At 39.8% G+C, this 13,177-nt stretch overlaps 1 protein-coding gene across 2 annotated transcripts in view; it reads right to left on the bottom strand.

Annotated features, from left to right (window-relative positions):
- The window catches only part of ADAT2 (adenosine deaminase tRNA specific 2), a 60,224-nt gene that overhangs the window by 40,984 nt on the left and 6,063 nt on the right, over positions 1-13,177 (bottom strand). For both annotated transcript variants that reach the window (XR_003003594.1, XM_024747886.1), the window contains exons 2-4: positions 6,903-7,007; positions 4,356-4,506; positions 2,672-2,778 (exon numbers count right to left, since the gene is read on the bottom strand). Coding sequence is in view for 1 of the 2 variants with exons in the window: in XM_024747886.1 (XP_024603654.1) it covers positions 2,672-2,778; positions 4,356-4,506; positions 6,903-7,007 (363 nt within the window). In the remaining variant the exon portion in view is untranslated. The remainder of the gene's footprint in view (positions 1-2,671; positions 2,779-4,355; positions 4,507-6,902; positions 7,008-13,177) is intronic.

The raw sequence follows: 13,177 nt of genomic DNA on the forward strand, positions 1-13,177 counted from the left end.
TACTTTCTTTATAGAAACAGAGAGTAGAATGGTGGTTGACAGGGGCGGAGGGGGTGGGGGAAATGGGGAGACTTTTGTCAAAGGGTACAAACCGTCAGTTATAAGAAGAATAAGTTCCAGCATGGTGACTATAGAGAACAATACTGTATTGTATGCTTGAAAGTCGCTATGAGAGGGGAGCTTAAGTGTTCTCACCATAACGTAATAACAACAACAAAATAGTAGTTATGTGAAGTGAAGGATGTATGAACTAACCTTATTGTGGTATAAACATTTTGCTGTATACATGCATCAAATCATCACACTGTACACCTTATAATCTCACAATGTTGTACGTCAATTATATCTCAATAAAGCTGGAAAAAAAAAAACAACCGATAATCTTCCTTCTACCCTGTCCCCCACGCAAGCTGATACCCTGCTCCTCCCAGAGAACGTTCCCGAATCGTGGCCGTCACTTTTGCAGCTCTCAATTCCTCCCCAACCTCATCCTCACTGGCTTGTGCTCCCAGGATTGCCCTCTTAGATATCTCAAGGGCCCCTATTGACCAAAACACTGGTCTTTTCACTCTCCTCAACTCTCTGCAGTCGTGGAGACTCCTGGCTACACTTGCTTCTCTTTTGAACCCCCCTTGGCTTCTCAGTACTTCATCTTCTAACCATGTTGGTGAGTACGGCGTTTCCTACACTGTTCAGTGTTCCTGTCCCCCGGGTCCCCCACCTCTCCTCATTGTCTCACCCACCTGCACAAAGCACTCTCCTCTCAGGTAGAGTTAGAACCTTGGTTTTCCACCTTGGCTGCTCAGTGGAATCACTTGGGAGCTCACTAAAAAAATACCAATGCTCCCCCTCCCTCCACGGCTTCCAATTCAGTGGGTCTGGGGTGGGGACCAAGCACAGGCTTGGGTCCAAGCTCTCCAGGTGATTCTAATGTGCACTCAGGGACCAGACTCACTGAGTTACAGGTGGAGAAGGAAACTGGATCCCTCTAAGCTACCAAGGTAATCGTTTCGGGCATCTAGTATAGCTACGAATTTGTGGCTTTAACAGAAAGCACACATTCTTAATTAAAATAATTTTTTACACAAGGCAGGTAAAGTAGATTAATCACCATCTTCTTTGAAAAGAATAGTTCTGTAGGTCTCCTCTATGAACTTTAATGCTGTTTATAATACAGTATTAAAAGAATCTATAATTCTGCAATACAAAAACAGCACCCTACCTTCCACAAATTCCCACCTCACCCCTACCCACACCCTAAGCCAACCAAATAAAAGTAGAAAACACAGCATCCAGAAGCCTGGGGTATCGATAGTTTCTCTAGAATCTCAAAACACTGTAAAAAAAAAAAAAAACATATTTTGGCATCAAATCTGGAGATGTGGCTTCAAACCATGGCCATTCATTTTGATGGAGCCAATCTGGCCAGGTACACACACTGCAAGTGAACTTATTTTTTGGTTCAACCAGATACTGTTGGATTCTGTGCAGGGACGTGCAGGAGAGGATCGTGTGCACTCAGTGTCACCGGCATGTTGGTCAAAAATGTTCCCCCATGTCTGATATCCAATAGCTCATCTTTGTTCTGCCCAGAAGCTTTGAGAAATTCTTTAGATCTTTCTCACAAATGAAGTAGAGTCAGCAATTCACTTGCGAAGAGTTATGTAAGCAAAATTTGAGCTACTGATAGAAGCAACTGGAAAAAGCAAATCACTTTGCATATTTTTTTAATGATCAAGCTAACTGTATTGCTTACTCTCCATCATTCTATTACAATTTCTTTTCTGATGTGATGTCAAAAGTCATCTATTCTCAAAAGTGCAGGAGTTGTTAAGAAAGCCAATGTTCAGCTGGCAAAACTCAAAATAGAATGTTTTCCAAATCTTGTTCTCAGTGGGATTCAGCCAAATTTAGCCCTTCATAGGTACTTAATATTCTCCCAAGAATATCTGAGGTCTTTGTTGTTAACTACCCACCATGTCCAGGAAGTTGTTAAGTCCTTTTCTTTCTAAAGCATAATACTTTTAGGATTAACCTTACATCTGGAGAAAAAAACAATCAAACCAGTTTATGGAAACTGGTATTTGTCTACAGACCAAATGCTGAAATATAAATTCCTACTGTTCATAGCCTTAAACATAAAAACTTTGGGAGAAGTGGCAAGGTTAAAGGGAAAGTAGAATTTCTAAGTGGATTCTTGGGCCTGGGGGAAATTTCAACATTAAAAAGGCAGGAAGAAAAATAATGAAAACAGGTATCGGTTGCTAGGCACCAAAAATAGTACAGGGCAATCAAGCAAAACGACTGACTTTGTGCAAAATCACACAGACTTGGTACAGCGTGGAGCCAGGCGTACGCATGGATGGAGAACGCCCACAGTGGTAGGGTCCTCAAACATAGCTGAAGGCATGGGTGAAGACTGTTAGAGGAAAACTCAGAAGGCTGGGCACTCTCCTTCTGGAGGAATTCTGTTAATTAAGAGAGCTGAGCACTCACCTGGAAACGATTACCTATGGTCTTACACTGAGGCATCAATGACCTTGACCAGAGGTCCCAAGAGCCCACCTGTTTCTAGCGTGGCTTCTTGGTGTACTGAGCACAGGCTATTTGCAAGCCCATCGTGAGATCACAGTAATTAGAAAAAAGGGAAAAGTATAACAGTTCATGTTACCTGAAATGGTCTCCCAGTATTCGGTAGATCAGCAGAGGCAATATCTAGAACAGAGCCACAACCACCAAATCGTTCATTCTGACAGCCATAGACAACCAGCGGGATTTCTAAGGAAGAATTAAGGTCCTACAAAGAGTGTGCAGTTCAAGTGCCTACTGTGACAAAACTAGGGTGGGTTTATACCAGCTAGCCTGGAGAGGAAAGGCCATGCTACTCTTAAAAACAATTAAACTGAGACTTCCCTGGTGGTGCAGTGGTTAAGAATCCACCTGCCAATGCAGGGGACACGGGTTTGATCCCTGGTCCGGGAAGATCCCACATGCCGCGGAGCAACTAAGCCCATGCGCCACAACTACTGAGCCAATGCTCTAGAGCCCACGAGCCACAGCTACTGAAGCCCACGCGCCTATTGCCTGTGCTCCACAGCAAGAGAAGCCACGGCAAGGAGAAGCCCGCTCACCACAATGAAGAATAGCCCCCACTGGCCACAACTAGAGACAGCCTGCATGCAGCAGCAAAGATCCAACGCAGCCAAAAAATAAATTAATTATCAAAAAAACAGCCACACTTATCAAAAAATAATTAAACTTAGGCTTCGTCTTAAAAATCCAGTTACACAATCCAGTTACACAAAAGAAAGAGATTTAAAGAATATAGAAACTAATGTGTCACAACTGCAAATGGAATGAAAACTGACTGTGTAGCTGCTGAATGCTCAGAGCTCGGTGCTCTCTCTGATCTTTCCTAGATGATTTTTTGGAATCATTAGAGAATTGGAGCCAGAAAGGAGGCAAGAATTTAATCCAGGGATTTTCACCTCTTAAAAATAATAGATTTTTCCCTGTTCTTTCCTCAAACAGATACAACCTGTGACCTAGTACAAGCCAGACTAAAGCAGAGCCACTCTGTAAGGCAGGATGGGCAGAGAGCTTATAAAGCGGAAACTGTACATATTTTCATATTCAAAACCCTCTCTATTATTTTTAAAGTGATTAAATGATTCACACACAGCAAAATAAGTACATAAAAATACTCAAGTATGAAATTGAGTTGTTGAATTATCAAATAATTTTTTAAAAGATCTTTAGAGGTTAACTTGCTGTATTCAGTATTTGTGTCGCTTATTCTGTGAAAGAATTCAAAGAGCTGTAACTTTATCAATTTCCCATTTATTTACAATTATAGTATCATAAATGATTTGTTTTTTCCTTTGTATTTACTTCTGACTTAAAATTTTTCAAGCCTTCTATGTAATAGGTATTCCTGGCAAAAATAAACAATAAAAACATATTAACAGAGAAAGAAAAATTTTAAATCACCTATAATCTCTTCACTAAAGGCAAAACAGATGCAGTCTTCAGATCTTTTCCTATGCACACTGTTTTATAATCTAATTTATGGTTTATCTTTACCCAACAGTTTGTCATGTGTTTCTTGCTCTAGCTTACTTAATAGTTATATGTTTATTGATATTAAAAATGAGGTAATTTTATTATTCAAAAATCTTTCCTAAAAATTTTTTGACCAAGGGATACTGTATTTTATAATGTGCACCTCCTATAATTTGTTTCATAAGTCTCTGTTTTCATGTTGTAGAAATGGGTTATGTTTCTACTATGATGTGTGGCCATTTTCGAGTTCACAGGAAGAGTACGAGACATTAACCCGTGAAGTCAAAGGATACTCATCAGGCGGAGAGCGGCTGCGCACATGATACACGGCTCCACGGTGACGTACAGCACCATGTGTTCAAACACCTCAGAAGGACTCTTGCCATGTCGACGACACCAATCGAGGGCCTGGTCGATGGCCACCATTTCTGCATGTCGAGTAGCCTGAAAGAAGAGGTGCTTGCATTGACCTTGTTGGCTACATGCAACTGTATTTTACAAATATTCAAAAGTAAATATGAAAAATAGGCCTATCATTTCTGCCAGCGTTTTAGCAAATAAAGGTTTCAGGACACCCTTAGCAGTTGACACTCTAGTTCCTAGTTCAAGTACCATAACCTCACCAACAAAAGACACCTAATCTGAGATGCCACACGAATTATGCTCTATTTTTAGTTAAGTACCTAAATACTTTAGGGGACACTCTTTCAATTAAAATGCCATAGAGAGATAAGTCTCAAAGAAAAAGTGTCTGTGGTTCCTGAATATTTCAGGGGACACTTGAAATTTTCCTAAGCATATGTTCCAGTTACGAATGTTTTCAAGGCTGTCACTGACCTCACTCTAAGCAAATCTATATTTAGAATATCATCACTGGAATGTCATCACTTGTATTTTCTTTGGGATGAGATTTTATATACTGGCAGACTCTAGAGAGAAGCAGAGATTTGGTATCAGTCTCAGATACCTCATGGGAGTAGTTGAGTAGAGGAGAAATCACATAGTCTGGAATGAACCACACTTCAATCTGAATCCTGACTGTGATGTTACTGATTATACAGCCCTGGGCAAGTTACATAGCTTCTCCAAGCCTTGGTTTCCCCAGTGTAATACTGGATATACTGGTATCTACATCTCATAAAGCGATCTGAATTATATGAAGCACAATGACGCATAACGTGATATATGCACTCTGCTCTGTGATAATTATTGATAATAGTCATGATAATCATGTTTATCAATAAACTTACACGGAACGTCAACTATGTATACGCCACTGTGCTAAACTCTTTGTGGGAAAAAAAGTCTCTGTCCTCAACGAGCATAAAATTCGATGGGACAAACAGAAAGGTGTTCATTTACCTGTGACATAGGGCAGGGTGTGGAAAGTGCTGGCACAGTGGCCAAGGTACCATGGAAGCCAGAGGCAGATGGGAGCACTGCTGGCCCAGAATTAATATAAACTCGGAGCTGGAAGGTGCTTTAGCAAAGAGGTTCCCACACATGACTGCATACCAGCACCAACTGGGGAGCTTAAAAAAGAAAAGTTTCCCCAACTCGGGTGCATTTTAAAATTCAGATTCAGAACTACTGAATCAAATGTCCCCACAGTTCTCAAGAAATAATCGTTGACATAAATCACCTCAATCAACTCTTTTACTGCTGAAGAACCAGAAGCTAAGCTACATTAGGAGGTTACTAAAGACACACAGCTGGGAGAGGTGATGGTGGTGGTGACAGAGGGTGATGGTATCAGAGCCAAAAGTAGGATTGGGGTCTCCTCATTTGGGGTCAAGAGTCTTGCTATACTGTGATTATAGGGTAATCTTCTATAGAGCATAGAAAACTAAAAATAAATCCAGGTTAATTTCAAGGTGTGTAAGAAACCCAGGTCACTGGGGGTTTAGATGGATGTTGCTAGGACATTCAGTGATCTCACCTTAAAGATATTGTACTGAACTACAAAATACACATAGGGAGAGATGACAATTATTTAAAACACAAAATTCCACTCCTGCATAAGTGTGTGTATATTCACCAATTGCTGTATTATGGTCTATTACTTATCTCAGAAGCATTTTGATATCCACATAACAATTACTTTGTGAATCTGGGTTCCTATTTTGCTTGTGTTTCACTAAATCTGAGTTTTCTTTTTGATAGATGTGATGGATGAACTTTAAAGTCCTCACAGCACCAGTTCCAACACCAGCTTGTTCTCTGGCTCCCAAGTAAGATCAAGGTCTGTGTGAGGGGTATTAAAGTCATAAGCTATCCTTGGGTCCACCTAGCACTTTTTATAATCCTAAAACTTGATACTTCATTTATACTCACTGTGACACACTGTTGTGATACCATGTTCAGGAAGTGTTGCCTTAATTCATGAACTTCTCAACCTAACCACAATAAATTAATGTCACACAAGCTTTTAAAGTGTACCTGTAGATAGAGACAGCAGGTGGTGGAGACTGTATTTCACTGAATTATCTGATTTAGGAATAGCTTCCTTTATACAATCTTTTTATACTTCCATAGCTATCAACTGAGGGTGACTTTTTAATTTACCACAAGGAATACACTATTTAAAGGTACTAAAGGATACGATATGAATTAAATTGATGTGTTTTATAAAGTAGAATTTTCATTAAAAAATCAACATGTATCACTTTTATGATCAGAAAAAAAAGGGCATTCAAAAAAAGAGATGTTTAGGGAAACCATCCTTCCATTGATACTCACGGGGCTCTACACAGACCCATCTTCTAGTCAACTATGATAAATTCATTCCACACCTACCACCACTTCCATATGTCTGCAATTATACTATTCAACTCACATACATTTTTGGTTTGATTAACTTCATTTCTTCCCTTCCCTACAACTTCATTGTTGTAGACCAAAAGGCAGCCAACAGGAACCTCAATATTTTCTAGGGCTTCTTTGGCCTGAAAGACAAAATGGAAAATCTAAGAGGTAATGTTCAAAACATGAAAAGATGGTAGCAGAGAAAAGATGCAGCCTGAGCAGTACACACACGTACAAACACCAGAACAAAGAAATGCAGGTCAGCCTTCCCTTTTCTCAAACATACTTTAGCATTTAATGCCTTTGTTCTCTATCGTATCCATATTAAGGAGACTCAGGAACAAATCCCTTTCATGGGTCCTGAGTCCCCTGACTTTTTTCTTCTCACTGGAGGGAGAAGTAATCAAAAGACTGCTACTGACTCTTTTTGCTATTGACTCTTTTTTTTTAATTGCCAGGGTCTATGCACCTTTTCTGAGATAGTGTATATATCTGCAAAGAGGTAGAAGAATAAGTAACATTTATAAATCTTTTATTAAAATTCTTTCCTTGTTGAAATGCTGCTTATTTTTTTGTTTCTTTAAAAATTACAGAAAATATCCTCTAGAGTTCCAACAGCATAAAGGTGACCAGACTGGATATCTCCCTGTGCCCACAATTTCTGCTCTAAGTGAGACAATAAAGTTTAGGAGCACTCTATACAAAGAAATAGCATAATGACTTTGGAAAACATTCTGGAAGTTTCTTTAAGAAGTAAACATACATATAGCCTGTGAACATATAGCCTATTCTACTCCTAAGTATTTATTTAAGAGAAGGGAATATATGTCCACCAAAAAACCTTGTAAAAGAATGTTCATAACAGCTTGATTCATAATAGCCAAACTCTGGAAATAGAACGGGTGCCCATCAACAAAAGAATGAATAAACAAACTGTGGTATATTCACACAATAGAAGACTATTCAGCAATAAGAAGAAACAAACTACTGATACACACAACAACATGGATGAATCTCAGACATGCTAAGGTAAAAGATGTCAAACACAAATCATGTGAAGTACTAGAACAGACTAAACTAAACTACGATGAAAGAAATTGGAACGGTGGTTGCTTCATGAAAGGGGATGTGTAGATTGGAAAGGGACACAAGGAAGTTTTCTGTGGTGGTGAAAACTTTATCCTGATAAGGATGTGGCTTACACAGATGTCTGCGTCACTCAACACTGAATAATACATGTAAGAACTGTGCATCTCACTGTATGTGACGTATACCTCAACTGAAAGACACAAATGAGAAAAATAAGTTTAGGCATAGTTCCAGCACCATCCCAGGAATGGCAAACCAATTTATTATATTTGCAAAGTCTCCCCTCTATCAGAGGCTGCCCATTTTTCTTCTAGCGCTATGGCTGAGGGAACTCCAGCAGCTCTGGGGCCCAGGACAGCTAAGGAATACTTCTTCAGGCAGAGAGCAAAAACAGGCAGGTTACCTCTGGGATGCCCTGATACCACAGGTGAGAGAGAACCTTAAATGGGTGCAACCTTTGGACTAGTATACAATCATTGCCACCTCACTACAATTAAAAATCCCAAGTACAGCTGTTTCTAGAAAGGCACAGCATTTCCTACTTTGGCAGGCTGGAAGACCCTTTGGAAGGCAAGACTCCCATTTAAGCGGAGGTATTTGCACACACCATAGGGCATATAAAGTGCCAAGTTGAAGCCTTAGCTGAAAACAGAGTGTTCCATCTCCTGCACTAGCCTCTTGCTCCCAGCTACACTATTTACAGTAGCAATAACGTCCTATCATAATGCCAGCGTGGGTTCCTTAGCTGCTTCAAGCTTGCTCAACTGACACTTATCATTTGGCCAAAAGCGCTGAAAGGAGAGGCACGTGGTGGGAGCATATTGTACTTCTCTCCCATCTGGAGTGGTGGGATAGAGCTGGGGCATGGAGAGGTGTAAACAGACAGTATCTGAAGCAATAAGACCGCATTCCTCAGAATTGTGTCATGAACTACCCACAGGCTAGTGCTGTCCCAGTTCTGTAAAAACAGTTAAAGCATACCCAGTTTATGCAAAGTTTGAAAGACTGAAGAGTTCCAAGGTTTGGTGACTATATACAAACAAATATACAAATGTACCACAGGCTACTATAGAAAGGAAAGCCAGGAGGAGGACTGACAGCTGGGGAGGGTGGAGACTAAGTACTGGTGCAGTTAAGGCAATCATCGCACGAAGAATGAAATTTAAAGTAAGCTTAAATCACTATTCTGACTTAACTATGCCTGTTTTTGAACTTTATATAAATGGACTCACGGCGTATATATTTTGTCTCTAGCTGCTTTTGTTTCACATGTTTTCAAGTTGCATCCATGTTCATTCCTGTAACTGTAGGTCACTTTCATTGTCCTATATTACTTTGTATGCATATACCACAGTTTATTTATACAATCTGTTGAAAGATGTTCGGGTTGTTTCCACTTCTTGATTATTACTAATAATGCCGTATGAACATGTTTATACCTGTCTCTTCAGGTACTATTAATTTCTGTTGAGTATATACCTAACAGTAAATTTACTGGGTTAGAGGCTATTGTGTGTGTTTGCCTTTAGTACAATAGATACTGCCAGCTTCCCAAAGTGGTTGTAATAATTTACATTCCCATGAACAGTGTGTGAGAGTTCCCGCTGCTCTACATCCTCACTGACAACTGGAATTGTTAATATTATTTATTTTGGATATTTTGATGGATATGAGGTAGTGTTTGTGGTTTTAATTTTCATTTCCCTGGTGAGTTAAGAGGTTTACCATTTTTTCGTAAGTTTACTGACATTTGGATCTCTCTTGTGAAGTTCCTGTTCAAATATGTTGATCAGTTTTCCTTTGTGTTGTTTGTCTTCACAAAAATAAAAAATTAATTGAAGGAAAACAAAATAAAATAAGCTTAGGATGACACATAACCTGGGGTACACAAGAGAGACAAATCATTTTTTCATCCATCAAGTATTTGTTGAGGATCTTGAAACAGGAAAGTTACCCTGGGTTATTCAGGTGGCCCTAAATGCAGTCATAAGTGTCCTTATGAGAGAGGCAGAGAGAAATCTGACACATAAAGTATAAAACACTGTGATGATGGAAGCAGAGAGAGAGAGTTGAAGATGCTACTCTATTGACTTTTAAGATGGCGGAAGGAGCCATGAACCAAGCAAGGAATGTCGCTCTAGAAGCTGGAAAAGGCAAGGAGACATGTTCTCCTCTAGAGCCTCCAGAGGGCGCACAGCCCTGCTGACAATTGGTTTTGGCACAGTGAAACTCAGTGTGGACTCTGGGCCTCCAGAACGATAAGAGAATAAACTTGTGTTGTTTTAAGCTATCAGATGTGTGGTAATTTGTTACAGCACCCATAGGAAACTAATACACCCTGTTAAGAGGAAGAAAAGATAAGCTAAAACGGGAAGAAAATATTTACAAACCACATATTCAACAAAAGTCTAGACCTGGACTATGTAAAGAATGCTCAAAATTCAACAGTGAAAAAAAAACTGTTAGAAAACGGGCAACAGATATTTAAAGACATTTTATCAAAGAGGGCATACAGATGGCAAATAAGCACATGTAAAGATGGTCACAACATTAGCCATTAGCGAAGGCAAATTAAAACCACAATGAGATTATCACTACACACTTAGCAGAATGGCTAAAATAGAAAGTATCAGTGCCAAATACCAGCAAGGCAGAGAAACAGGATCACTCATCTATTGCCAGTAGGAATGTAAAATGGTACAGCCACCCTGGGAGATTGTTCGGTAGTTCCTTAAAAAGCTAAACATGCACTTAACATATGACCCAACAATTGCACTCCTGGGCATTTATTTACCCAAGGAAATGAAACCTTATGTTCATACAATACACAATTTTGTATACAGACATGAATGTTCAGGGGAGTTTTATTCATAATAGCCAAAATCTGGAAATGACCCAAATGTCCTTCAAAGAGTGACTGGTTAGACAAAGTGTGCTACATCTATCCATGGAAAACTACACAGCAATAAAAAGGAATCAACTATTAATTGACTCAAAACTTGGATGGATCTCAAGGAAATTATGTTGAATGAAAAAATAAATCCCCAAAGGTGACACAGTCATGTATAAAACATTCTTGAATGACAAAACTACAGGTATGGAGAACAGATAAATGACTGCCAGGGTTTAAGGTTTGGGAGGGATGGTGGCTATAAAGAGGTAGCATGAGGAAGCCTTGTGGTGATGGAGCAGTTCTGGTGGTGACTACACAAAACTAAACAGGTGACAAAATTGCATAGAACTACAGATACACACAGACACACGCACATACACAAACGCTTTAAGGTTAGCACATAAAGGTGATGAAATCTGAACAAGCCCTGCAGACTGGGTCAATGCCACATTCCTGGCTCTAATATGTTACTACAGTTACAGAAGATGTTACCATTGGAGGGAACTACCTGAAGGGTATGTGAGCCTTCTCTGTATACTCTGTGGCAACTTCCTATGAATCTGTAATTATTTCAAATTGAAACATTAAAAAAAAATAAAGGTGGAATAAACTGAGAAGGCTCTTACAATGGCGATTAAGAAGAGATGCCTACTGAGGTAGGAGGAAAACCAGGAGTATCTGGTGTTATGGAAGATCCAAGGAAAAAACTAGGCCGAGAAAGAAGGGTCAATTTGGGTGGAAGGGAGGGAATGAAACCAGTGACCTGAAGAGTGACTTGCCTATAAGTTACATTTCTAGTTTCTATTACAACAGACTGTTATGTCTACATCTCAAGTGTTCTGATTCTGAACTTGCAAATATTATTAGCTTAGAGCTTACTGAAGAACCTACCTTGATCCAGGACTATTTTAAGCACTGTATTAATTCATTTAGTTTATCACCCTATGAGACTGGCTCCGTGAGCTTCCCCATTTTACAGATGAGAAGACTGAGCCATGGGAAGGTTATGGAATTAGCCCCTGTGAGGGGCTGGGACTAGAGCCCAGGCCATCTGGCTCCATCCACTCACTTGTTCAACAAGTCTTTGTGGAGCACCTACCAGATGTCAGGTTCCTGGGCTCTCTGCCATGGCTCTGTCTCTAATTTCTACTGTAATTACTGTTGTTCAGCTACTTTATCAGTGTTTGGGTTCTTAGTAGGTCTAGTTCAAGGGACAAAAGGAGAGGGGACATTTAGCAAGAGAGTGAGGCATAGGAAGTTTAAAGATTAAAAAAAAAACTGCGAGAGTAAACAAATGGGGAGCCATGTGACAAGGATTTTCTGTAAAACTATCCCCTGAAGAATTCTATGTGAGGCTATGTGGCCATTTCAAATGTGCAGAAGAGAATCCAAGAGTAAGAGGAAAGGGAGTAAGTGGCCAGGGAGAAGGTGAACCCAAGCTGCCCAGTAGGGTTCCTTCCAAGTCCTGACTTGTTCACCTGGAAGACAGCCGGGGCCACGCTGCAGGGCCTGGCAGCCCCTCCACCAGGGTCTCCAGGTGACGGGGCTTGTGCCTTTCATTCTTTCCTTTGGATTTTCTCTTTTTCCCTTCCAGCAAATTATCTCCTTTTAACTCTATTTCCCAACCCTGAATATTATCTTCCTACTTCCTTAGATTAACGTGTTTTCTTGTGAAATGCCTTCCTTTGCTGTCCAAATTAGAGAGAAAATGTGAGTGAAGGGAGTATTTTAAAAAGGCAAATAATGTTGTTGATTAAAGTTGTTGCCAAGCTCACAGTGAGGGGGTGGGCAGCTGGAATGGCGAGTTAGGGAGGAGGTGGTGAGAATAACCCAAAAACTCCATGGAAGTGAGTTTAGAGTGAAATGCTTTTCAATTAAAAAAAATATAGATGGGTGTGTTTACATGTATATAAAACACATGTGTATATATGCATATATCAAATATATATTTGCTTTGCTGTCACATTCAAAATAGATTTAATTAAGCTGAAAAGAATTTTCAACTCATCCCATCTCGTACTTTCCAATTTCTGTCAAGTCTGATCACTTCTTTATGAATGCACAAGAACTCAGGCAAGGTGGGTCTGAAGTGTGTGCAGGTAGGTTTTTAACTCTCTCATCTTTTTTGACAGGAGCCAAGGCTCAGTTACTATTTAAAATGGCAACTTGGTCTTTCATAAATTAATAAATTATCAGCTTTCAAAACTGAAGAATGAAATCTCTCTTCTTCCTGGCCCAATTACTGGTATCTACTCCAAAAGTCTTTAATGTCATTTCTATTGCTCTTTAAATGTCATTTCCTTCACTCTAGTCAGACCCCGCAGGTTA

This window comes from Neophocaena asiaeorientalis, unplaced genomic scaffold (assembly GCF_003031525.2).
Source record: "Neophocaena asiaeorientalis asiaeorientalis breed wild unplaced genomic scaffold, Neophocaena_asiaeorientalis_V1.1 scaffold123, whole genome shotgun sequence".
Taxonomy (NCBI): domain Eukaryota; kingdom Metazoa; phylum Chordata; class Mammalia; order Artiodactyla; family Phocoenidae; genus Neophocaena; species Neophocaena asiaeorientalis.